The sequence below is a fragment of the Tupaia chinensis genome, unplaced genomic scaffold (genome assembly GCF_000334495.1).
Source record: "Tupaia chinensis unplaced genomic scaffold, TupChi_1.0 Scaffold000288_2, whole genome shotgun sequence".
Taxonomy (NCBI): Eukaryota; Metazoa; Chordata; class Mammalia; order Scandentia; family Tupaiidae; genus Tupaia; species Tupaia belangeri.
The window spans coordinates 2598044-2622741 of record NW_006159773.1 but is presented as its reverse complement, the minus strand read 5'-3'; the positions used below and the strand labels follow the sequence as shown (position 1 = coordinate 2622741).

Sequence of the window (24698 nt, the reverse complement as noted above, 5' to 3'; positions counted from 1 at the left end):
GCTGGAGAGGGGGGAGAAAGAAAGAAATGCTACTCAGTAGGAAGAAAAATTAGGCAAGTTATTCAAATGACGCCTTGTCTTCTAAATGAAAACCGAAGGGAAGCATATTTTCTCATCAACAGTTTCAGCAAAGGCATAATAAATATGCTGTCAGGCTGCCCGTGTGGTACAAAAGTGCGGGGAGAAGCAAAGCACTGATCCTTGGACTGTGGGAGCTGCTCTACAAAGTGCCCTGAGACTCATTCTTCTTCTTCATTTGTCAGTGACCCTGAAGGCAGCCATGAATAGACTCAGAGTAAACATATTCTCAAAAAGCACCAGTCAGGCAGGATGGAGGCTGGCTTGCTGAAGTGAGCCCTGTCGCCTGGGGCTACCTGTGGGCCAGACCAGCCACCCAGCCATCTTTCTTTCTGTGACTCTAGCCCTAATCAAACCCACTAGGGGCCTCCTTGGGTGTCTGTGGAGGCTGCACATCTATTTTAGTGTTATTGTGGAAGTGGGATGTTATTGTAGGCGGAGGCTTTGCGTGCTCTGTGTCCCTGTGCCGCTTTGGTAGAGCAAATCCTCAAAAGGCCCTTTTCAGATGCACTGAGCTTCCTGTACACAGTGCTGGGAAACCCTGCTCCAGGGAGGAAGCATGAAGACTGCCAAGTGGGCCCGCTCCTCATTTGGTTTTTCATGATTCTGAGTTCTACTATGAAGTAAAAGTGCCGAGCTCTTTTCCTCCTTTCCTTTGGAATGGCTGGTCATTTGTGTCTCCTTTCCAAAACCCAATGCTAGTGTCTTATTTCCTGAATCATGAGGTGACTGGGGTGATGGGGCTTTCCTCAGTCTGTCACAGCCCTCATGCCCACTGTGGCAACGATCAGCCTTCATCCCTGGCAAACAGATTGGTTCCCTGTGGCCTGTGTTCACTTCATCTAGTCAAATGCTGCTGGGCTTCCCTCGGGGTCTGTAGGAGTCTGCAACAGTTGTGTGCCCCTTCCTGCTGTTTGTTTTGTAAAATGCAATTCCAAGGCCACCTCTCCGGTGGGGCTTCTAGCTCAAGGCCAGAGGCACTGCGTTCATACCTGGGCTGAACCCGCTGGTGTCCGTTCCCTCCTTTAGGTGTAAGTGCAAAAGTGGGCCAGCTGCTGTGGCACTGCAGTGACGCAAAATTCCATGATGCTGAGGCCACATGCGAGGGTCCTGGGTTCACACCCTGAGTCTCCCTGTGCTCGCCTGCATGCACATGTGCCTGTGGTCTGGGCTACCTGAGGCTGGGGACAGGATCACAGCCTGAGGACTTATTGAGGGTGCCTGTCTCTCTCTTCCTCTTTCTCCCCGGTCCCCCCCCCTATGAGGGGAAAAAAAAAAAAAAAAACAACTTTAAATATGAAAGTGAGTCAGACTTTGCCTACGTTTTAAAACCTCTTGTATCAGTTGTCAGGTGGTGTGGTGGTTAAGGTGTTGGATTCCCACATGGCTAACTGTGGTTTGAATCCCAGACCTTGCTGCTGGCTTTCTTACTCCCCCCCCCCTTAAATAAAATAATAATAATAATAAATAAAATTAAATTAAATAATTTTTAAAAAAAACAAAACCTCAGGTATAAGCTCTCACCTCTTAAGGAGAGCTTCTCTCTCTCAGGAGCCTGTTGCTATATGCTTTCTCGTAGTCAATGATAACAAATGTGTGTATCTTGATGTTGCTATTTATAAATCGTTCAAAACTTTCTAGGAACCCTTTTGCATTTTCTGCCTTTTATAATCTTCTGAGTCAACAATCTCTGCACCTTTTTTTCTTAAATGTAGGCCATGTGAGCTCCCTCAGCGGTCCTCCCATGTGCTTTTGGACGGGGCCTGAACGGGCACGGGCGGCATCTGCCTGTGTGGTTCTCGTTTCTGCCCTGGGTAGCCACATCCCAGGGGACACTCTCCTCTTCCTAGCTTTGGTTTTAGGTTTGGTCAACCAACCTTCATGTATTCTATGTGTATCCTTCAGAAATGAGGGGCTCTATTTTGTCTCCTGGGAGCCTTGGCCTTTTTAGACCAAACAATCCAATTTTTGTCTGTCCACCCGTTTGCTCCCTTCAGAAGTTGCTGGTCTCTGGTGTTTCCCTAAGGCTAATGATCCATCTTCTGGGGAGCAGACCTGCTCAGGCCATATCAGGATCAGACATGCCATGTTTTGTGTGAGGGTAGCATGCAGCCTTTCTGTTCTGTTTCTGTCCCCTTCAGGGTGACATACCTCTTCAGATACTTAGCAACGATCCGCAGTGCGTGGACGGCCCAAATGTCGCTGATCGGGTTACTGCCTTGGTAGGCTGGCCGCAAGATGGGATTTGAAGGGCAGGGGCTTCGCATGTGGTAGGGGAGAGCAGTGTAGGACTCCAGGGCATGGCTAACAAGAAATATTTAAAGTGCACATAGTGAAAGTGAGGTCTTCCTCCTTCCTTTTGTTCATATTACAAACTGTCTTGGAGACACTCAGCACCCACCCCACTGTGAACACGCTATTTAGTGCTGAGGCTCTCAATACATGCCACCAGTCAGCTTGTCTAGGGCAGTGATCCCTTATTGTAGAGGTTATAAGGGTCTTTAAAAAGTAGGTAGAGAGTAGGACCAGTAGATGGCATAATGATGACGTTGCTACACTCCCACATGGTTGACTGTGGTTCAAGTCTTGGACCCGGCAGCTTGAAATTCATGCTGGGCAAGTGTGTGTGCATGCCCAAAATCTCAAGAGGAGAATGAAGGAGAAGGGAGTGTGGCATGGTCATCCCCAGGGGGGGTGTGATTTCTTGTTTCTGTCTCTTTGTCTTTCTCTGCTTCTCCAATGAGCACACATACCCTGTAACGAAAACCTCTCAAAAAAAAAAAAAAGTTGGTAGAGAAAAATAAAATTAAATCATGAGTTTATTATGTTACCAAAAATATCTGAAATCTACACATGGTTCTTTCATAATGCACATTTTCCATGACCCTCTGGAAGACCCCTTGTAATACAGTGAAGTTTACATTAACAGCACCTGTGTTTTTGACCCATATGTATACAATAACATATGATCCTTTTCCAAAGTAAAGAAATCTTCATGATGCTAAATTAGTAAACATTTGAACCATCAAAAAAATGCAATGAACCTAAAAATAGACTTTCTTATAGAAGACAATTACCATTTTATGTGTTGCATTGATCAACTACCACATTACTAAAGGAGGGTCATAGTAACCTTAGAGTCCTATTACGAGTATGGTATATGCTGGGTGAGTGTGCATCCACCCAGGACCCCAATGGGATGGAGAACTGGAGGAAAAGTATTGAGACATGGTTAGGCCCCACTGGGGAGGGGGGGTGAGGAATGGTTTTTCTCCCTCTTTCTTTCTTTTGCACACTCTTGCACATGCATACCTTCCAGCATAATCAAAGGGAAAAAAATAGTATGGTTCAGTGGATAAGAAAGCAGACTCTGTAGTCAGCTGTTCGGGTATAATCTGGGGTGAGGCACTACTCTCCCTGTGACTTAAAGACAGGGAGAGGGCTGTCCCTGTAGCCTACTGGTTAGGGAATCTAGCTTCCACATGGCTGATCATAGTTCAAATCCTAGTTATGGCAGCTTGAGAAACATGCTAGGCATGAGTGTGTGTGTACCCCAAATCCTGACAGGATGGAAAAAAATGAGAAGGGATTGCAGTGTGACCATGCCTCACTGAGGGGTGGTTTCTCCCTCTCCCTTTCTGTCTGGCAAGTGCATGTACCCTCTGGCAAATTAAAAAACAGAAACAAGGGACCAGCAGTTGGCGTAATGGCTATGTGGCTGGACTCCCATGTAGTCGACCGTGATTCGAGTCCCAGACCTTGTGGCTTAAACTCATGTTGGGCACGTGTGCATGCATGCCCAAGATCCTGAAAGGAGAATGGTGGAGAAGGGATTGCGGCGTGGCCATCCCCCCTGGGGGCTGATTTCTCGCTTTCTGTCTCTATGTCTCTCTCTGTCATTCTGGTGAGTGTACGTGCCCTATGGCAAAAACCTCTCAAAACAAAACAAAAACTTCTCAAAACACACAAGCACACACACACACACACACACACACACAAACTCCCCCCCCAAAAAACAACAACAACAACAAAAAACCAAGACCAGAAACAAAACCAAAAAACACCTCAAACAACAACAAAACACAAAACAGGTCACTGGATCTCACAGGAACATTTCTCAGGCCAGGTTTTTCTCTTTTTACCTTCACTCAGTACTTGGATGAGCAACTACCATCATGCTCCCTTCTTCATAGTGGAGAACCACCCCCTGCCCCTTGGCCGTAAAATCATGGGGCCTGTGAGTCATTCACTTAAAGGAGATTCGTGGGCCATCATTTATTTACTGTTCAGTTTGCAACTAGGGAAATAATCTTATTTTCCTTATTTCCAAGTTATTAAGAGGAGCTCATCAAAGTTCTGACAATACTGACTAGAGCTGGAGTCAGATACAATCTTCTACTGTCCTCTGGCAGAAAGTGGACTATGGACTTGGATAGGTCTGGAATGTGAGCCTAACTCCATCACCTCCTGCTTGTGGTGAACTTCATTCAACAGGGATTAATTCAGTACATAGATGTGACAGTCACTGTGACAAGAGGCAGGGATATGGAAGTGAGTGAGTTCGCCCTGTCCTCACCACACTCATTGCAGAGAGGCTTCCTCAGAAATAATGTGTTCACCTCCCAGTAGGGATGAACGAAGGACAAGTGGTCAGTAGTACTTGAGGGAAAGGGAGAGTCCACAAAGGTTCCATCAAGGAGTGGAAACTCCCATGGAATTAAAAAATGAGTCCTCCGAGCAAAGACAGAGCTGAGCACTGGGGACAGTCCAAGGCTTAAGGAGTTTGGTCTTTGTTCAGTAGGTGTGGAAAGCCACTCAAAGACCTGTTAGGTTGAAGTGTGTGTGTATGTGTGACCATATTGAATTCTGGAAGCTTACTGAAGGCAGGATGGAGAACAGATGGAAGGATTATGGGATGGAATCAGGGAGACTGATAAGGAGGCTACTGCAACAGTTCATGTGAGAGATGGGGCAGGCCTGAACCAAGGCCGGAGCAATGCAACTTAACCAGAGAGAGCAGATGTAAGAGAGATTCAAGCAGGACAGGGGAAAAGAACTGCTCATTGGGATGGGTATGAGAAGAGAGAAATCATATCAAATTCTGCTACTTGCTGAGCTCAGGGATTAAGGAGGAGAAGCTGGGGGGTGTCAAGTGATTGAGAGTTACCAGATTTCAACAGATTGAACATCCCGTGCATTATTATAAGAGGCGCCATTTAAAAATATGTACCACTGACTATATTCCACAGATTTTAAGATATGTTCTGAATAGAATAGGGCTGTTTGAGATATGCCGAATGTGAACCACCCATGAGGCCACTGGAACTAATGTGAGGTCGAGGGTTGAAAAGCTGATGAGGGAGCTGTGGGCACATCACGTGGGAGCCAAGAGTGCATGTGGTAATACTCTGAAGTTACTCAACACCTCAAACACAGTTGTCTGTTTCAATGAAGTGAAGGTCATGTATCCACAGTGTGGCCGTGAGGTGATGATGTGTACGAAGCAGGGACAGTGTGCACAGTCCTGGCAGTGCCCTGGAGATGTTAGCACCTTCCCTGCCCTCTGTCTCCTGTGTGTGCAGCCCTGAGCATTCCCTAGTTAGCACAGCTGTCAAGGTTAGTGGTGTGGTCCTGGGACGTTGCATGCCAGCTCAAATTGCTCCTTTAGTTGCATCCTCATGGCCATGATTGTGGCCAGTGTGGTCTATTCTGAATGGCAGATCCGAGGCTCACCTGGACCTCACCCAGTCACTAGCCTTTACACTTTCAATGTTTTCATCTAGGAAAGGAGATAATGACAGCCAAGGCTGGGGGTGTTGTGGAATTCTAGTCAGTGAATACCTATAAAGTTCTTTGAGCAATACAATCCTGTCCATAGGCCTGGTACTGAAAAAGTCCCTCCAGGTGGTACCATACCTACCAAAGCACATCGAAGCCACTGTTAGCGACCACTCGGGCAGGCAAGTGGAGGGTGTGCAGAGGATCAATCAATCCCAGTGTGGGTTTGATGGCTCTTGAAGCAATGCCTAAAAACACGAGCTTTAATCAAGGCTAAAGGTATGAGTATCATTTTAAAAAAAGAATTAACTTTGTAAAATAAATTGTTCATAAAAAGATACAAGAAAATAAAAGGTCTATTCTCATGTAAGGAGGCAGCAAGGAGCAGAGGAAAGAGATCTGGAATCAGAAATGTGGGTTTTCAGTGGAATGCTGCAGCTGCTCCTACTAGTTCCCAAGAGCCGACAGCATGTTCTTAGCTCCTGGATGAGTAGTGCCATTGGCTGTGGTGGGAGTATTTACACCACAGAAATTGGCAAGTGCTACAAATCAGTGCTTATTTACTTATTAAATTCCAGAGAGCTGGCATACTACCATACCACTGCCAGTAATTTGCTCTGCAACTTATTTTGTGCCTTTGGGCAAGTCACTTAGCCTCTTTGAGTTCTCTATAAAATTAGATTATAATAACACAAGGCCTCTATCCCTGAAAATCTTGTAGAGATCAAATAGATAATATTATATAAAAGTATTTTAAAAACTGTGAAGTAGAATTTGGGGGCTGAATGATGGTGCAGTGGTAAAGTGAAAGGGTCTGTGAGGCTGACCCAATGGGGAAGTTGCTAGTTTGCAGCTGGAGACCTCACTGCGTACACTGGGCACACACATGATCTGGGTTGGTTGAGACGGCGGCTGAACCATGGTGTCAAGACCCTATTGGGATGCTGTCTTTGTCTTTCTCACTCATGGAATAAGTAAACTTAAAACAAAACAAAACAAAACAAAAAACAACAACTATAAGGTAGACTTTATATGCTGGTCATTACTACTGTTACCTTTAACAATGTTAAAGGAGAATGTAATTTAATTTGAAAAAGAGAAGTTATTGTAAGTGAGCGGTTGAATGTCTTCTGCTTACAAAGGAGTGGAGCAGGATATTGAATCAGACTCCAGGAGAGAGACGTTTCTATTACATTAGCTGAGAGTCCATGAGAAAGAAGAAGATAGGATAAAAATAACTAAGAAGACAGAAAGCAGAACAGAAGAACCTGGAAATGGGGGTAGGGGGACTGGAGGGGACAGAGCATGAGGGAACTTTCCAGATGATGTAAATGCTTTGGGTTGTGTCGGAGTGTCTGTGTTAGTTAAAATTCATCAAATTGGACTTTTAAAATGTATGCACTTTGGGGCTGGCAGGTGGTGTGGTACATGTGTGTGCATGCCCAAGATCTTGAGAGAACAATGGAGGAGAGGGGATTATGATGTGGCCATCCACCTTAGGAGGTGATTTCTCACATTCCCTCTCAATGTGTCTGTCTGTCTGTCTGTCTCTCTCTCCCTGGCAAGCACATACACCCTAAGGCAAAAACCTCTCAAAAAAAAAAAAAAAGGTCTTTATTATGTAAAAATCACATCCCAGTAAGATTGATTTAAAATGTAAAGAAGACATTGGAGAAGGGAAACACCATTTTATCATTGATAAAATCAGTAGCTTGGGAAGAAAAAAAGATCGGTTAAGATTCATGGCATTTCAATATGCTTTTATAGGTAATTCTCAAAAAGAAGTTTATTAGACTTTTATATTTTTATATGTACTTGGAAAAATGTGCATCATATATATTTTTCCTTAATGCCATAACACCTTAAGTTTTAGATATTAGGGTTAAAGAAAAAGGGGTGGGGCTGAAAGATCAGAGAGACAATTAAAAAAAATGATGGGCAAAATTCTTACCAGTTTTCACTTTCAAGTGCTTATAGTCAAAAATGGCAACCCCGGTAGTTTCACTTCCAGTTCCTGAGGTAGTTGGGACTTGGAACAAAATAACATTAATATTAATAAAGCACCTAAATAAAAATCAGTAGCGCTATCTAATTCAGCCTGAGGAATAAGGAACAAAATTAGAGCAGAAGCTTTGCTAACCCTGTTGCTTGCCTGATGTCTACATCTGTACTAACACGTATGTAAGCCAAACACGTAGGATGCCTGTGCCTGAATTAACATGTGTGTATGATGTCTGTGTCTCTGCTAGTAAGTACGTATGAGGTCTGTATTTGTGTAAGCACATATGTATGCTTAACATATATGTTGCTGTCTTGTCTGTACCAATACACATGTATAACACATATCATATCAGTATCTGCTGCTGCAAGAACATGCATGTGGGTTCAAAACATGTGATGTCTATGCCTGCATCAACATACATGTGTATTTCATATGTATATGTAATCTCTGTATCTGCTAACACACATGTATGATGCCTATGCCTGCAACAATATGCACGAATGTTTACCATACATGCATTAATGTGCATGATATCTGCATTAATAGGTATGTGTTTGATATGTATATTGTGTCTACATAAACATGTGTTTAATATGTATCTATGGCTGCATTGACATGCAGATGTGTTTCATATGTATGTGATCTCTGTATCTGTGTTAATAGGCACACATGATGTCTGTCTCTGGTAATACACACGTGCACTAATCACACATACCTCTGATATCTATGTCCATACTAATAGCATGAGCTCTGGGAACCTCAGGCTCTCCAGCACTTGAGCTTCAGCAGCTGCAGCTGGATATTCAGAAACATGCTGCTCTGCACTTCTATAAGATAACTCCTGTTTGCTGTCCCTAAAGAACACCTTACTGATGTCTGTCTCTGGTAATACACACGTGCACTAATCACACATACCTCTGATATCTATGTCCATACTAATAGCATGAGCTCTGGGAACCTCAGGCTCTCCAGCACTTGAGCTTCAGCAGCTGCAGCTGGATATTCAGAAACATGCTGCTCTGCACTTCTATAAGATAACTCCTGTTTGCTGTCCCTAAAGAACACCTTACTCCCATGGGGCCAGTAGGTGGCATGGTGGTTAAGGGCACTGGACTCCCACACAGCTGACCGCAGTTTGAGTCCTGGACCTTGCAGTTTGTTTTCTCACTTTGTCTCTCTCACTCTGTCCCTCTCTGGTCAAGCCTGAGGAATAAGGAACAAAATTAGAGCAGAAGCTTTGCTAACCCTGTTGCTTGCCTGATGTCTACATCTGTACTAACACGTATGTAAGCCAAACACGTAGGATGCCTGTGCCTGAATTAACATGTGTGTATGATGTCTGTGTCTCTGCTAGTAAGTACGTATGAGGTCTGTATTTGTGTAAGCACATATGTATGCTTAACATATATGTTGCTGTCTTGTCTGTACCAATACACATGTATAACACATATCATGTCAGTATCTGCTGCAAGAATATGCATGTGGGTTCAAAACATGTGATGTCTACGCCTGCATCAACATACATGTGTATTTCATATGTATGTGTAATCTCTGTATCTGCCAACACACATGTATGATGCCTATGCCTGCAACAATATGCAAGTATGTTTACCATACATGCGTTAATGTGTATGATATCTGCATTAATAGGTATGTGTTTGATATGTATATTGTGTCTACATAAACATGTGTTTAATATGTATCTATGGCTGCATTGACATGCAGATGTGTTTCATATGTATGTGATCTCTGTATCTGTGTTAATAGGCACACATGATGTCTGTCTCTGGTAATACACACGTGCACTAATCACACATACCTCTGATATCTATGTCCATACTAATAGCATGAGCTCTGGGAACCTCAGGCTCTCCAGCACTTGAGCTTCAGCAGCTGCAGCTGGATATTCAGAAACATGCTGCTCTGCACTTCTATAAGATAACTCCTGTTTGCTGTCCCTAAAGAACACCTTACTCCCATGGGGCCAGTAGGTGGCATGGTGGTTAAGGGCACTGGACTCCCACACAGCTGACCGCAGTTTGAGTCCTGGACCTTGCATCTTGTTTTCTCTCTTTGTCTCTCTCACTCTGTCCCTCTCTGGTCAAATAATAATAAATAAGTAAAATAAATAATAAAAAAGTTAAATAATTATTTATTAAAAAAACCCACAAAACATGTTACTCCCTCTTGGCAATGAGATGAGCATGGTAATGCCCCGCCTTTCTAGACTTTAGGGTTCTGTAGGTCTGCCAAGTTTCTAAACTTTCCCAATCACCCCTCTGTGTGGTGTTGGCACAGCTTCCCCAAGGTTCCATTTGCAAGGCACCAATTATGCTGCTCCCTGCTGGCTGCTCATTTACGTCAGAGCAGCTTGTGGGCTGGAGGCTCACTGCAGTCCTGTAAATCCAGCACAAGCCCCTTCAGAATAGGGGTGGGATAGGGGAAGAAGAGCAGGCAGAACTTTAAACTGAGGATGTTCCCCACTACCACTTGGTGCATTTCTGCTCTAACACTTTAAACAGCTATGTGTCAGCAGCCCTAAAAACTGGAGGGAAGAAAACACTGGAAAATCCCAAGGTCTCTGTCAAACAAACTACCCCATTTTGGTGTTGCGTGTCTGTGTCCGGGGCAGCCATAGAACAGATACCACCCACAGTGATGTAGACCTGCTGGCCACATGTCCCAGGACAGGGACAAAGCTCGAGGTTAGCTGAACAGCCATTGTGTGGAAGAAAGGCTGAGTCAGCATCAGAAACATAACAGCGAATGTTCTCCTTGAATGCCATAATGGCTGGCAACAAGGGATCAAACAGAAGGGGTTAAGGGGACAAAGTTGCCAACAGAGGGATGTAGTCATATGTGAGTGAGGACCTTCCCCCTCCTCATCGTGACTCTGTGGCTTAAATCTGCAGATTTTGCTGCCACTGAGCCTCACTATCTCTATCTGTACAATAACGAAGATCAGAATTTTCAAATGAATGAATTGCTATCTGTTTTAGTGTTCAAACACGGCATCAATTTGACATGAACAAATCAGAAAGGTTTTGAAACAGATCCTAAAAGTATTGGCTTCCATCTTTTCTAAGGTCTTTTGCCAATTGCAAAATAAAACAGTCTTTACCTGCGATCAAAGGCTTAAGAGGCACAGACACAGGCATGCCCTTCCCGACTGGGGCGTTGACGTAATCTAGGAAGTCAGAGTGAGGGCTGGATGCGTACAGATTAGCAGCTTTACAGGTGTCCATGACAGAGCCGCCACCCACAGCAACATAGGCATCAAAAGCTCCATTTTTGGCGAACTCAATAGCATCCATAAAGCTTGGAAAAGAAACAGAAAAACTATCATGTCATATTTTTCAGTAATAAATTGTCATGCCTGTAAATAAGGACTGGGACAAGTTCTTTCTTTTCTTAAGAAGTATCTTATTTAGCTTTATTTATTTATTTATTTATTTATTTAATTTGACCAGAGAAGGATAGAGTGAGAAAGAGAGAGAGGGAAAGTGATAAAGCAAGCCACCAGATCCAGGACTCGAACCGCGGTCTGCCATGAGGCAGTCCAACACCTTTAACCACCACGCCAACTGTCAGCCCCTCTTTTTCTTTTCTTGTAAAAAAAGTTTGTTATAGGGTGCATGCACTTGCCTAGGGAAGAGAGAGAGGAAGTGAGAAAGCACCCCTCAGGAGGATGGCCATGCTGTAATCCCTTCTCCATTCTTGTTAGGGAACAACACAAACTTCATGCTTCCCGAACACCATGGATTTATACACTTTGAATGCACGAGTGAATGCTTGCTTAGGGAACTTGGTGCAACACTGAGCTCATACTTTTCTGCTTGCAAACAACCGGAGATTACTTAGCTCTTTTTTGTTATCTGATGGTCTGTGTTTTTCAAATTCTAAAGGTTGTCTGACAATACTTCTTTTTAAAACCACTATGCCACCTGCTGGCCCAACTGAAATCTACATGCCCCAAGGATATAATCCTTACTGCTGTCTTCTCTAAAAAACAACACATTCTGGGACCAGTAGGCCTTGCTGGACTCCCATGTAGTCGACTGTGGTTTGAGTCCAGGACCCGGCAGCTTAGACTCATGCCCCCCAGCGCATGACCAACATGGCCATCCCCAAGGGGTGGGGGGATGGGATGTGTGTGGTTTCTGTCTCTCTGGTGAGTGCACACATTCTCACTAAAACAAAACAAAACAAAACAAAACAAAACAAAACAAAACAAAACAAAACAAAACATTCCTTTCTCTTTTACCCTAATAAATACAGAGGATCAGGGAGACTCAGAAGGCACAAATCCCCTATGGCCTCTCCCTCTCAACTCAGTCTTCTGTGTCTCGAGTAGTTATTCTGTGTGTTTCAAGTAACTCTCTGCAACGGAAAAGTCACATCTTCTCTCGGGACTTTGGGCATGCAATTTTGCATAGTTTTCAAGCCACAGAGTCAGGGAGTCAAATGGTGTGGCTGGCCCAGTGGGGCAACACTTAATGCCACTGGCGGGCCCCTGGGGCAAGTTTTAAACAACAGTGGCCTGTTAGCTTCTGCTTAAAGCAAAATAACAACAACACAAGGATACCTTAGATCCGTTGGTTCCACCCTTACATTGTCATAAACCTTGAAGTTGATGCCGTTCTTCACTAGCGAATCCATAACTATTTGTACTGGAGGCAGCTGGGAGAGGTTCTTATCTGTCATCAAGCAAACATTTTTAGCTCCCATGTTTTGTAGGTCCTACCAAAAAGAAATGATAAATTAGGTTTGATTGCACTAGAACTATGACAGACTCTCTGCGAACGTACCACTTAATGCAGTACAGGTTTAACAATAAAGTCCTCCATGGTTGTTGGTTAACTCTTATATTACAAGACATTTAACTTGTTTATCAGAAGACCCTAGACTCACAGATACTTGCCATGCCCACTTCCTTTGTAACTCCTGCTCCATATCTAATATTTGAAACAGCCATCTGGAAAAAAAAAACAAAAAAAGAAAAAGAAGACTTAAATGTAGAGTATATTAGAGAATTTGCCACTTCTGAAATTAAAAAAAAAATCAATGTGAGTCCTCATTGTCTGGAGAATTAAGTACATACTCTTTATCATGGTCTTCTCTGTCACCCTCATCTGGCCTCAGACTCACCACATTTTTTTTTTTTTTAAATATAATTTGCTATAGAGTGCCAGTGCTCAGGAGAGACAGAGATAGAAAGTGAAAAAGACACACACCCCCAGCATGGGGGACGGTCATGCTACAATCCCTTCTCCATTTTTCCCCTTTTGTGAGATTTCAGACATGCACATGCACACACCCAACCAGTTTTTCAAGCCACTAGGCCTGGGACTCAAACCACACAGTGGATCATGTGGGATCCAGTGCCTTACCCTCCATGCCAAGGGCTGACCCTCACCACACTTTTTAAAGTAAACCTTGGCTCTGGTCACATTGAACTTTCTTATCTTTTCCTAAATGTATCATAGACTCCCATTTGTTTCCTCAGCTTCAAATGATCACCTTCCCTTCCCTCCATACCTAAATCTCAAATTTCTTACTTTTGGATTTAATGATTATTTCCTCTGAGTAGTTTTTGCTTCTCTACTCATTCATCCAACTATCCATCCACCCAACCACCTTGCATACTTGCATCCATGTATCAATGCACGTTCCCACCCAGTCACTCACCCAGTGCTACCGGGGTCTGCTGTGCTCTAGGCAGTGTGCTAATTCTGGTAACACAACTATGAATCAGAGAAACACAGTTCACAGCTGAGACCAGACCTTTTGTACTAATGATGCTTTGGGCCCAATCCAGGTTGAGTTAAAATTTATTTCCTCCCTTCTTCCTTAAAAAATTTTTGTTGTTGTTATTGTTTGTTTGTTTTAAGATAGGATATCTCCATGCATGACCCTCCTGCTTCAGCCTCAAGACTCACTGGGATTACAGGCACATGCTACCACACCCAACCTTTAAGTGGGACTGGGAATTGAACACAGGATTCCCATGTGGTCCCATCCTGTGGAGCAGTGTTTACGCATTGTGAACCACTGTGGCTGAGCCTAATTTTTTTCTTTCTGAATTGGCTAAAAACAATTAGAAATCAGGGTAAACAAATTCAATATGAGCATCTGGATTTTGCTTTGTCTTGAATCTGGTAACACGGGGACTGCATTCCCCATGGCAGCAATCCTGTGGGGGCTATGCCCTTTGGACAAGGCCTGTGCTGTCACCCTGGCTTTATCCAGCCTGCTCACCAGATGATTAACTGTGAGGGCCCTGGTGACATTTTAATTTATGATTCCTGGACTAGGAGGAGACAGGGATTTAAACAAATAATTACAAGTAATTATGTAATTACAGTGTGATAAAAATGCCCCAGAATAATTATTCCTTTACTCTTGTTTCAACAGATTTCTTTGACCTCTCGGGATTGTTCTAATTGCAAAACTAACGATTTAACATATAGCATATATTAATTGGAGAATTTGTAGTACTGGGATGTTATTTTAATTATTGTACAAAAGACAGTATTTTAGACATTACTCATGTTCTCAGAAGATTTATATTCCATTATCCTAACAAGGTACTTTGCTAAATAGCCTGATCAAATAGAGATTATGGAACATCAAATGATACCATATTTCAAATGAAATAATAATGCATTTGCAAAATACTCTAGCTGTATTTTTGTCAGGTCATTCATAAAAGAAAGAATGGATTGATAAAATCTACCTCAAAGGCATAATCTGTTGTCTTCCCAGAAGGTGAAAGTCCAGGAGCTAGAAATGTAAAAATTAACATAAGAGGAGGCCTCAAAAATAGAGCATAATGTTATTTGACAGTAAACTGGTACCTGATCTTTGATAGTAAAGTACAGCAGTGTATATTTTAAGTTTCATTGTTGCATATCAAAATGAAATGAAAACTTACATTTTAAAATAAGATATAATGCCAACTTGATGCTGACTTTGTGAAAATATATTTACTTAAATATTTTCTCCATTGAAATGAAATATTTTTGAAAACATAATGTATAAAAATCTTTTGGAAAAAATATTCTCTATAGTCTAGAGTCTTAGAGAACAACTAATTATAGTTCTGATTACATCTCTTATAGCAACCATGATTGTTTAAGACATTTTTATTAGAGATAATTTATTACAGTAAGATATTTCTATTTCCCAAGCTTATGCATATAAAAGTTTAGTTTTCTTGGTGAAATTTAATTTAAAAATTTATAAACTTCTATTACCTTGCAAAGTATCAGGTTTAGTTATGGTAAAAATGATATTCTGTCATGTTGGAACAATAAGAGGGCCTCAGTTAATGAATTTTATCCTTGTTTTTATCTACTTATTTATATCAGTACTAGTCAGCCATAAGATAAATAAAAGTCTACACAACTATTTTCATTGCCTTGTTTGTGTGTGTATGCTTTGTTTTATTTCAGTTTTGTTTAAGAAAAAGGGACCAGATCTGGACAACAATCTTTCTATGGCTTCCTGAAAGTGAAGAACTTATCAAAACTTAAATTTCTTTGATTTCTCTAGGCTTTAAAGAAATATTATTCCTGTCACTGAATTTTAGGCAAAGACATAATCTGATTATAACAAACAGTGAGATCATCTTTCTCTAAATTATTAATTTTATTTCCCCAAATAGGAAATTATTGATTCACTGTTGAAACAAACTAAGAATTGGAGAAAAACAGCTGAAGACAAAATTTGCATCTGTTCAGGGGAATCTTAGAGTCCCAGCATGCTCCTGCCTTATAGACAGCCATCAATGACCCGATGTCCCTCGGTTGGTCCTGAAGGGTAGGCCACCCACAGGAAAGCAAACGCCCTAGTTATCTGCTCTTTCTGCACTTTCCTCCTTGGTTCCCATTTAGGTCCCATATAGTCAGGCATCCTCGGTTCAGCTCTCAACTCCTTGTTAGATTTGACCTTTTCTCCCAAGAAGCAAAATCATCTTTTGAGTTAATAATTCATGTGACATTCTAAGGATGCACTGAAACTACAGAAGAGTGTCCTGCTACTCTGCGGACAGTGAAGTCTGGTAATGATTAAGACATTTGTGGAAAAGAAAAACTTTTGCTATTATTTTTGATTACTAAGAAATCAAATTTTTTTAAATTGATACGAGGTTTTCCTTCTAGGAGCCACCTTGTTCTTTAGCCTCTTTCTTTTAGAAATATTTTAGAATCGTCCAAAGACTTTGTCGCAGTTAATCCTGCTGGATGAGCTCAGACATTCTTAAAATCTTCCCTGTCCATTTTGCACTTTAGCAAATAACTCAATAAAATAGAAACGCACTATAAAGAGTATTAAATATATGTTTAAGACAAACACATTCAACTAATATGTAGTTAAAGATACATTTACTAATTTCATAATAAAAAAGTAACTTCATCAAGCTTCTCACATGCCTTGATTGTGTAGTTTCACGCTTCACCCCAGTGTATAAATGCCAATTTTAGAAACCAAGATTACAGCTAGTTTAAAAACAACATATTACCTTGGGAGTAGGTATGAGAATGAGTTGGGCACTGGCATCTAGGGAAAAGACAAAAAAAGAGAAAGATGTACAATAGGATTGGAACGCCAGAAATGAGAGGCCTTAATTAAAGTCACTCGCATTGCATTCTAGCCCTAAGTCGTTATCAAACTAGCAGTTATTGGCAGACACTGTTCAATAGAAAAAATCCAGAAGTCACTATGGATAAAAAGGTGTCTTCATGTGTTTTCAGCATTCACGGATCATTCTTTCATGAACTCATTTATTCGGGCAGGACCTAATAACAACGCCTGTGGGCAACTGAAATGAACACTCTGGAGGTACAAGCAAATTTAAAACAGTGGTCCTTGGTTTCTACAGGCTCTAGATCTTACTAGGTTGGGAGTGTGGACTAACCAGATAGACCTAGTGTTAACTCTCTCCCTTTCTTACTCATCTTACCACGCTGGGAACTTCCCCTGTGTTTTCCCAGCGTCTCCAAGGTGTTCAATTGTTCTTCAGTCAGGCTGTGGGCGCCTATCCCAGGCAGCCTTCTCTGCACCTACACCCCTCCCTGGGCACCGTCTGACTTCCCTGAGGGGTTGTGGCCTCAGGCTGCGCCCTCGTGGGGCTCAGCTCGCCTGGCTTTGCTCAATGTGGGCACCAGCTGTTCACGAAGCCCACCACCTCCTCTCACTACTCAGTCGCCTTCTTTACAGATGTCTCATGTCCTCCGTTTTACGTTCTCTCTCCTGGCTTCTGTCTCCGGTCCTGGGCATTTTCCGGTCCTTTCTCAGACAGTCCCTTCTCTGGTTTCTCTTTCTTCTACTTGTTGACTAGGGGTCAGAAAAACGGTTTTAAGTTTCTTTCTATGGTCCAGAGGACCTTGTCCTAAAAGGGCCTCAGTAGATATTTGAGTGCATACCTTACCCACCCCACCCGCCTCCCAATTTCAAATTTGGAATGAAAACAATGACTGAGGGAAGAAAGAAATGACCAAATCGGAAAAAGTCTGAGAACCGAGAAGTCAAACCGACTTCCAAAGCCAGGGAGAGCTAGCATAAGCCAGGCCTGCCATCTAGTGGTCACAGCGCGGCTTCCGCCGGACGAAGAGGGCGGGCCGGGCCAGGCTGGCTCCTTCTCCTGGGTGTTACTTCCCAGGCCTCTCCCTCCTTTAGCTCTCCAAGGAGAAGAAAAGAAAGGCAAAGGGAAGAAAAATACCCAGACTCACAACGCCCAACTCAATGTTCCTGGGAACACATGCCTCCTCCCCACCCCCTCTTCTCTTTTTATTGTATTTTTTCAACCTCTGAAGCTGCTTCCATGTCATTTCTCCCCCCTAACTTTTTCAAATTCCTTTTTGTTTTAAAGAGAAATTTTACAATAGAGTGCATGTGCTTGACAGAGAAAGACAGAGAGAATATGAGAAATCCCCCCTCCCCCCCGCAGGGGGACAGCCATGCTGCAATCCCTTCTTCTCCCATCTCATTCTCCTCTTGGGACTTTGGGTATGCGTGCACACACGCCCAACGTGAGTTTCCTGCTGCTGGGTCTGAGCCTTGAATTGCACACTCAGCCATGTGGGAGTCCAGCACATTAACCACCATATCACCTGTTGGCCCCTTCAAATTCTTTTTAAAGTTTATTTCTTCCAAGAGTGAGACGAGAGAGAGAGAGAGAGAGAGAGAGAGAGAGAGAGAGAGAGAGAGAGAGAGAGAGGTCCCACCAACAGGGTCTTGACGTAGAGATCCATTCCAGCCGTTGACTAGTCCAGGTGGGAGAGGTGAGGTCCCTAGACCTGCGCAGGGAACCTTCCCACGTGGGGGTGCCTCACTGCCATGCCACTGGCCACTGTCTGGCCCCCTACCCCTCTCACTTGTGGTTTGTATCTTATTCCCTCTTGCCTTATGGGGGCCTCCATCTGCTTGTCCTGCCTTTCCTGGTCCTCCTCCTCATAAGCTCCTCATCCCATGTGAGAGTTTTCTGCTTGAGACTTGGAGTTGCTCATCCTCTGGTTCTCCCCACTTGGCCTACATTTTCTGTAGCGCCTTCAGCACATTCCTCAGTCTCTGAAATTACGCCACTGCATCTGCGAGTCCCAGCTTTCTGCCGCATCCTCACTTCCCAGACCTCCTAGCACCTGGCTCTGTGGCCGTGCACACTGAGAACCCTCCCTAGGTGGGTGAGAGTCTTGCCTTGGTTTCCAGGACTCCTCACTCACTTGGGTCTCTCATCATTCTTTCTCTGGCTCCTTTTCCACTCTGTCCATTCCTTCCATGCTGGGTTCTTTTCTGGGCTACCTTCAGTCATTCTGACTCTTCTTCCTGTCCCACCCTTCAGAGCTTATCCCCCTCCAAATTGCAAACCCCTCCCTGCCAACCCTCCCCCCCCCAACACTACTCACTTCTCCCTGGGCCCGTGCTCCTCTCTCATCTGGCTTCCATCAAGTTCCTAACTGGCTTCTCGTGGCTCCACCTTTTCCACCTTGATTCCCCACACTGCAGGTCTTTTCCACTGTTGGCACTCCCTTATTTACAGCTGCTTCAGTGGCTCCTATGGCTTGGGCAATAAAGTTCAGACCTGGCTCTGCCCAACTGGCTCTACCCAACTGGCCCAGCCGATCTCTCCAACCTGGTCCTTCATCTTGCTCTGTCTCTGGGATTGAGCTCTTGGAAAATTAATTTCATCCTTTTCCTTAAATGGGCTACCAGCCCTCTGTCTTCCTCAATTCATCTCTTTCCTCTAGACCTTTGCCCTTGTTATTTCCTCTGCTTGGAACACACTTCTCTTCCCCCTTCTGGGTAACTGTTCTTTCTCCGTCAGTTCCCTGAGCAGTCATCTCTGAGATCTGAGCCCCAGGAAGACACCCTTTCTCTGTGAACCACGGTACTGCACCTTCTGCACCACTAAAACTGTCATCTCAGGATGGCCTGAAACCACCGATGGACTTCCTTGATTCCCAAGAAGCGGAGAAATTGCGTTAGAGCAGGGACCTCGTCCACCTGCCTCGCTGGCTCTGGCCCAATTCTCTGGCTTCTCTTCTAGTGTCACCGATAAACTGGTGAGCTCTTAGCAGAGGCCGGCCCCTTCCCCGTGTCTTACATCTTAGCCCCTCTCATTTACTCAAAGGCGTTAACAGCCACTCTTCCTTCCCTCTCCCCCCCATTAGATCTTGTCCATTAGCACCAGCACAATGTTAGCTTATCCATAATCATATTGCCCCCGTATTAACTAGGGAAGAAACTCTCTCCCGCTCCTCTCTTCAGCTGGTTATATCCACGCTTCCAATTTCTCTTCTCTCATTCTCTCTGGAACCTTCTGCAATGAGTTTTTGCCGACACCACTGACAAGCTGACTACCCACTAACGTTCTCCGGTCAGTGCTCATCTCACTGAACTGCTTCGCGGCATCCTCCTGTTTCCCCCCTGGGAACACCTTCTTCCCTGGCTTCCAGGACAGCTCATGTTTTTGCCCCCAACTGCACTGGCTGCTCCTGGACTCATTCTTTTTCATGCTCTCGACCCTGAACCCTGGAGAGCCCATCTAACCTCTTCCTTTGTAAATGGCTCCACCGTTTCACTGATGCCCCAGCCAGAAAACTCAAAGCCTCCCTGTCTCACTGATCAGATACACGATCCTGTGGATTCTAATCAGCTCTGCGACATTTCTTGTCTGCCCTCTCCTTGGTGCCTGGAGCCATTCTTTTAGCTGGGGCAGTACAATCCCCCAGCCTTTTCCTCTGCTCCACGCGGCCTCTGAATGCACTGACATGACTCTAATCAGGTCACACTCCCTTCTCATGCAACCACTCCAAAAACACCAGTGTGACCTTCGTTCCAAAGAAAATGGGTGGTGTTGCTTGAGAGAGTTCTATGAGGACACAGGTTTAAAACAAAGTGTTGTTTTTTCTTTTCTTTTGAGAGATTTTTGCTACAAGGCGTGTGCACTCGCCAGAAACAGAGAGACAGAAAGAGAGATATCACCCCCCAGGGAGGATGGCCACGCTGCAATCGCTTCTTCATTCTCCTCGGGATCTTGGGCACGCACACACATGCACACTGCCTGAGTTTAAACCACCGGGTCTGGGAGTCGAACCGCGCTCGACTACATGGGAGTTCAGTGACATAGCCATTACACTAACTGCTGGTCCCTAAAACAAAGAATTTAAACACAGTCACACTTCTGCAGGCTTCTTAGAGCCCTTTATGTGCTAATACATGTAATCTGACTCTCCAAGAGGGCTATACAGTAGCTGGTAGTCTCCCAAACTTATTTGGCCATGGAATGCTTTCATTTTGAGGTATTCTGAGTTTTAGTGTCTCAGTGAGAAATATTGTTTTAATACCTTTCCATTATTTACAGAACACAATTTGAATTCTTTAGGCCTGAGAATAAGGGTGTAAAGCTAGAGTATCTGGGTTCGAATTATGGCTATACTATTTGTTAGCTGAGTGATGTTGGACAAATCATTTTCCTCCATGCCTTTCTTTCTAATCTGAAAGCAATAATATGTAGAGTTGTTGCAAGGCTTAAAGTTACTGTTACTAGGATGTGTAAGGTGTGTAGAATAGTGCTTGGCACATTGTAAGTGCCGTTTGTCAGTTTTCTTTTTTTCAAAGTTTGCTATAAGGCACATGTACTTACTAAAGAGAGGGGGGGGGAGAGGAAGAAAGAAAGTGGGAAATCAACCTCTAGTGGACACCCAGGCCCAGTGGTTTTCCAGCTGCTGTGTCAGGACTAGAACTGTGCATGCAGCCAAGTTCTAGCCGCCTTAACCTCCAGGCCACCTGTTGGCTCAGGAGCACAGTCGTGGACACAGCTGTTTTCTTCCTCATAGTCTTTCACTATCTGCCCTTTGCGTCTTCACCTCTTCCTGTGAAGGGAGGTCCAGACTTGGGCTGCTTTTGGACTCAGAACTGTAGTTCTCCAGCTCTGGCATTGCTCTTCCTTTTGTGGGAAATCCTTTCTAGTTCCTTTTCTTTCCCACATTAACTCCCTACCAGCTCAAACGTCTCCATGTTTCCCCAGGCCGACTTGTGCAGCTGCACACTCAACTATTTAGCAGGCCGTTACTATGTACCTGGAGTCGCTAGAAGGGCATCAAGTGGGTCATAAGCCACTGACTCCTGTACTGCCAGGGAGTGGAGCTCCTGGCGATTCCCGCATCCATCCTTCCCTGCCACGCGCTGATAGCTGCGTCCTGCACAGGTCTGTTTTACTCCTGTCCTCCCACCCAAGTTCCAACTAGACTAAATTGCTCCAGAGTTTTACATCTTTGTAACCTCAGAACCTAAAGGAGGTTCACATATTTCATAATATATACCCGGTAAATATGTCCACTGAAGACCTGGGTTTGCCCCTGTGCCAAACTCTCCACCGCCTGCCACGGCATGGGAACAGACACTGTCCCCTCTGGGCCTCTTCGCTCAGTGGTGGACAAGCAGAGTAAACCTGCCTCTCCAGCTGTGCAAGGCTGTCACACTGTGACAACGCTATGGGACCTGGCCCAGCGCCCGCGCGCGTGCTGGGAGCGCATTGCAGTACCTTTTCCCTCACTTCTCGAACGTAGCGGGGGACTGCGCGGGCACGGCGGCATCCCGCTGCCCACTGCCCGCCCGCCGGCCCCCCACTCACGCAGCGGCGCGGTGCTGCTGCTCCAGCAGTTGCGCGACCCGGGCCCGGGCGGCGGCCATGGCTCAGCGGAGTCCTGGTCGCAGAACCCGCCTCCTCTGCCAGCCAATCCCGGCCGCAGCCCGACCCGCCCACTGGGCCACGCTGCCCGGGAGCTCTGCCAGGTCACCCGCCCCCGCTGCAGCTCCGCAGTGGTCAGTTTTGTTTCCCACGAGAAGCCAGAACTGTCCCAAGTGCAGTCTCACCGCCCACCTTTGAAATCGCCGCAGAAGGTAAACGCTCCCAGGGTCAGAGGCACTACCTTAATTCTTTCTGCTTAGTCCTCTTTTTTTTTTTTTCACCTTGGGGATTTAGAAAGAAGGAAAGGATTCAAGGATTCCACTCTGAATCCATGAAACCCATACTTAGCCTTTCGAAAGTATTTTCAGAATAAATCAAGACTTTAAAATTCTCTTAACAATAAACAAGACTTTTGAGAAAAGTCTATGAGGGTCGTTTTTTACATAGGACCAGTACTGTATCCCACTACTAAATCAAGAAAGCCTAAAATGAAACAAAACATTATTAACCCCTCACCAAACAAAAACCCCCAGAATCTGAAAGTTGTTAAATGCTCTGTGAATGGTTTTGCTTTTGAAGTTGTTCTATGATCAATAAAGGGTTTTTACCAGTAGTTACAACGTGTCATGATTACCTATACTTTGGGAGGGCTTAGCAGGCCTTAGTGAAAAAATGGATAAACAATGTCAAAAATTAAACTTTAATCAAAAGGTATCCAAAGACAGTGGTAACTGAACAATTTGCATTTTTGGCAATTCGTTATTTCATAGCAATTTCTAAAAGTAACCTTATATAGAGACAACACTGACGAAAGAACAGTGAATTCCCAATTTTAATATTCTATCAATTGTCAAACTGGAAAGAGCAGGGTGGCTTTCAGCTCTGTAACAGTGGGAAGATGGATTATTACCATTTTCTTATGAGCTCGATATTTTTATTTACAGAAAATCAGTGCTCAGTGTTGAAAAGCATATCTCTTTTTCAAATAGACACAGGTGTGGTATTTGATATAAAAAGTAGGAGCTGCTTTAAAAGTAGTCTCACTGAAACCATCATAATTTAGCTGCACTGTTTTTTAGGAAGTAAAAAAAAATAATCTATACCGTCTATTTGAGTCACTGGCTTACTGTACAATTTCTAGCAATAGAGTTAAAAGCAACACTAGATACAGGCACTTTTATTAAATAACCTTTACAACAGTTATGTGTAAATCCATTTCTGAAAATGCTTGTCATCTTCCTCACTGAAACCATCATAATTTAGCTGCACTGTTTTTTAGGAAGTAAAAAAAAATAATCTATACCGTCTATTTGAGTCACTGGCTTACTGTACAATTTCTAGCAATAGAGTTAAAAGCAACACTAGATACAGGCACTTTTATTAAATAACCTTTACAACAGTTATTTGTAAATCCATTCCTGAAAATGCTTGTCATCTTTTTTCTTCCTTCTTCCCTCTTTAATAAACACAAGCTTGTTATAGTATAAACCCATCTATTTTAAGTCTCTGAAATACGATCAAACTCTCCCTCACCCCATATCAAAGTCAAAAAGGAAAAAAAAAGTTGGCTTTTTAAGAATAGGGCTGATTCCCGATTACAACCAAATTATTTCCTTAATTCTTATGTCCTCAAATAAATCCTTAGTCTCCAAAGTCTCGACTGCGGGAAAACCATTTATAGAGTTCAACACTCACGTCCCTCTTGAAGTGAGGGTAATCCTACCCATTCAAGGGGGGCGGCGGCCACCTCCTTCGGCACGCCGTTACAGTACCTAGAACTGACCGTTTCGTGTACACAGTTCACGGCTTACAGGAGAGGTCCCAGGATGAAACTACTACTTCCTCCTCTTTCCTCCTTGGTGCTGGCCTCCTTTCCTCTTGCCACCCACTCCAGGTGGCCCAGAATTCATCCTGCCTCCCAAGCCCCCTTTCCTCTTCCCTCCTTGGCTAGGCGGACCCCCTTTCCTTTTGCCCCCGGGACCCTGCCGGCCCCCCTTTCTCTTGCCCTTCTGGCTCATTTTCCTCCTTTTAGCGGCCTCCTCCTGGTCCTCCTCTCTCATCTGCTTATTGGTGGCCCTCGTCACATCCAGCTGGGGCTTCTTGCTGTTCATGACTCGGAGTAGCTCCAACTGGTTTTTTTTCTCGGCTGCAAAGTCTCCGAAAAGGGGCTGGAATTTCCTCTTCTTACCAGAGCCCCGGGGCGCCTTCTCCTTGGGCAGGCGCTCCTGGAAGCGCCCCACCGACGCCGTGGAGACCTTGGCCACCTCCATGGCGCGGCCCAGCTCCTCCTTACTTTGGTGTCCGGTAGGGTGCATGCCCGCCGCGCTGGGCAGCTGCATCTTGTGCGCTCGAGCCAGGTTACGCAGACGGTTTAGCTCGTTTTTGGCCACCCGTTCTTTCTTGGCTTGAATCCTCTTGGCGAACTGGTCCTCCATAGGATCGGCGCCGCCGGGCACCTCGATCAGCCATTCCTTGGTGTCGTCCCGGGCGCGCTGGTAGCCCCAGCGGCGCCGCCACTGGCCGCTCTCCTCGTCCCACACCAGATTGGTCTTCTTCTTGGGACGGATGCCCTTGAGACGCGCGAACTGTTGCCAGCGTGTAAGTGGCCGCGGCCGGGGCACCGGCTTCTCACGCGGCAGGCGGGTGGTG

The 24698-nt window shown here is 44.5% G+C and overlaps 2 protein-coding genes across 4 annotated transcripts in view; both read right to left on the bottom strand.

The window, feature by feature from the left end:
- ADHFE1 (alcohol dehydrogenase iron containing 1) overlaps window positions 1-21964 on the bottom strand; it is a 43851-nt gene extending 21887 nt beyond the window's left edge. Inside the window, exons 1-9 of one of the 3 annotated variants that reach the window (XM_027772618.1) lie at window positions 21903-21964; window positions 16380-16417; window positions 14595-14641; window positions 12770-12833; window positions 12444-12598; window positions 10980-11176; window positions 7808-7885; window positions 5999-6104; window positions 2230-2382 (exon numbers count right to left, since the gene is read on the bottom strand). In XM_027772618.1, coding sequence (XP_027628419.1) covers window positions 2230-2382; window positions 5999-6104; window positions 7808-7885; window positions 10980-11176; window positions 12444-12598; window positions 12770-12833; window positions 14595-14641; window positions 16380-16417; window positions 21903-21954 — 890 coding nt within the window. In that variant the 5' untranslated portion in view covers window positions 21955-21964. Of the gene's footprint in view, window positions 1-2229; window positions 2383-5998; window positions 6105-7807; window positions 7886-10979; window positions 11177-12443; window positions 12599-12769; window positions 12834-14594; window positions 14642-16379; window positions 16418-17075; window positions 17210-21705; window positions 21725-21902 lie in introns of those variants that run through there. The other 2 variants (XM_027772619.1, XM_014588583.2) reach the window with 2 other exon arrangements.
- A 1446-nt stretch (window positions 21965-23410) lies between these two features.
- On the bottom strand, window positions 23411-24698 carry RRS1 (regulator of ribosome synthesis 1; the record flags this gene model as incomplete). Its single annotated transcript, XM_014588582.1, is given in 1 exon segment — window positions 23411-24698. A coding segment is annotated over 1 exon segment (814 nt), but the record flags the coding sequence as incomplete, so codon positions are not given.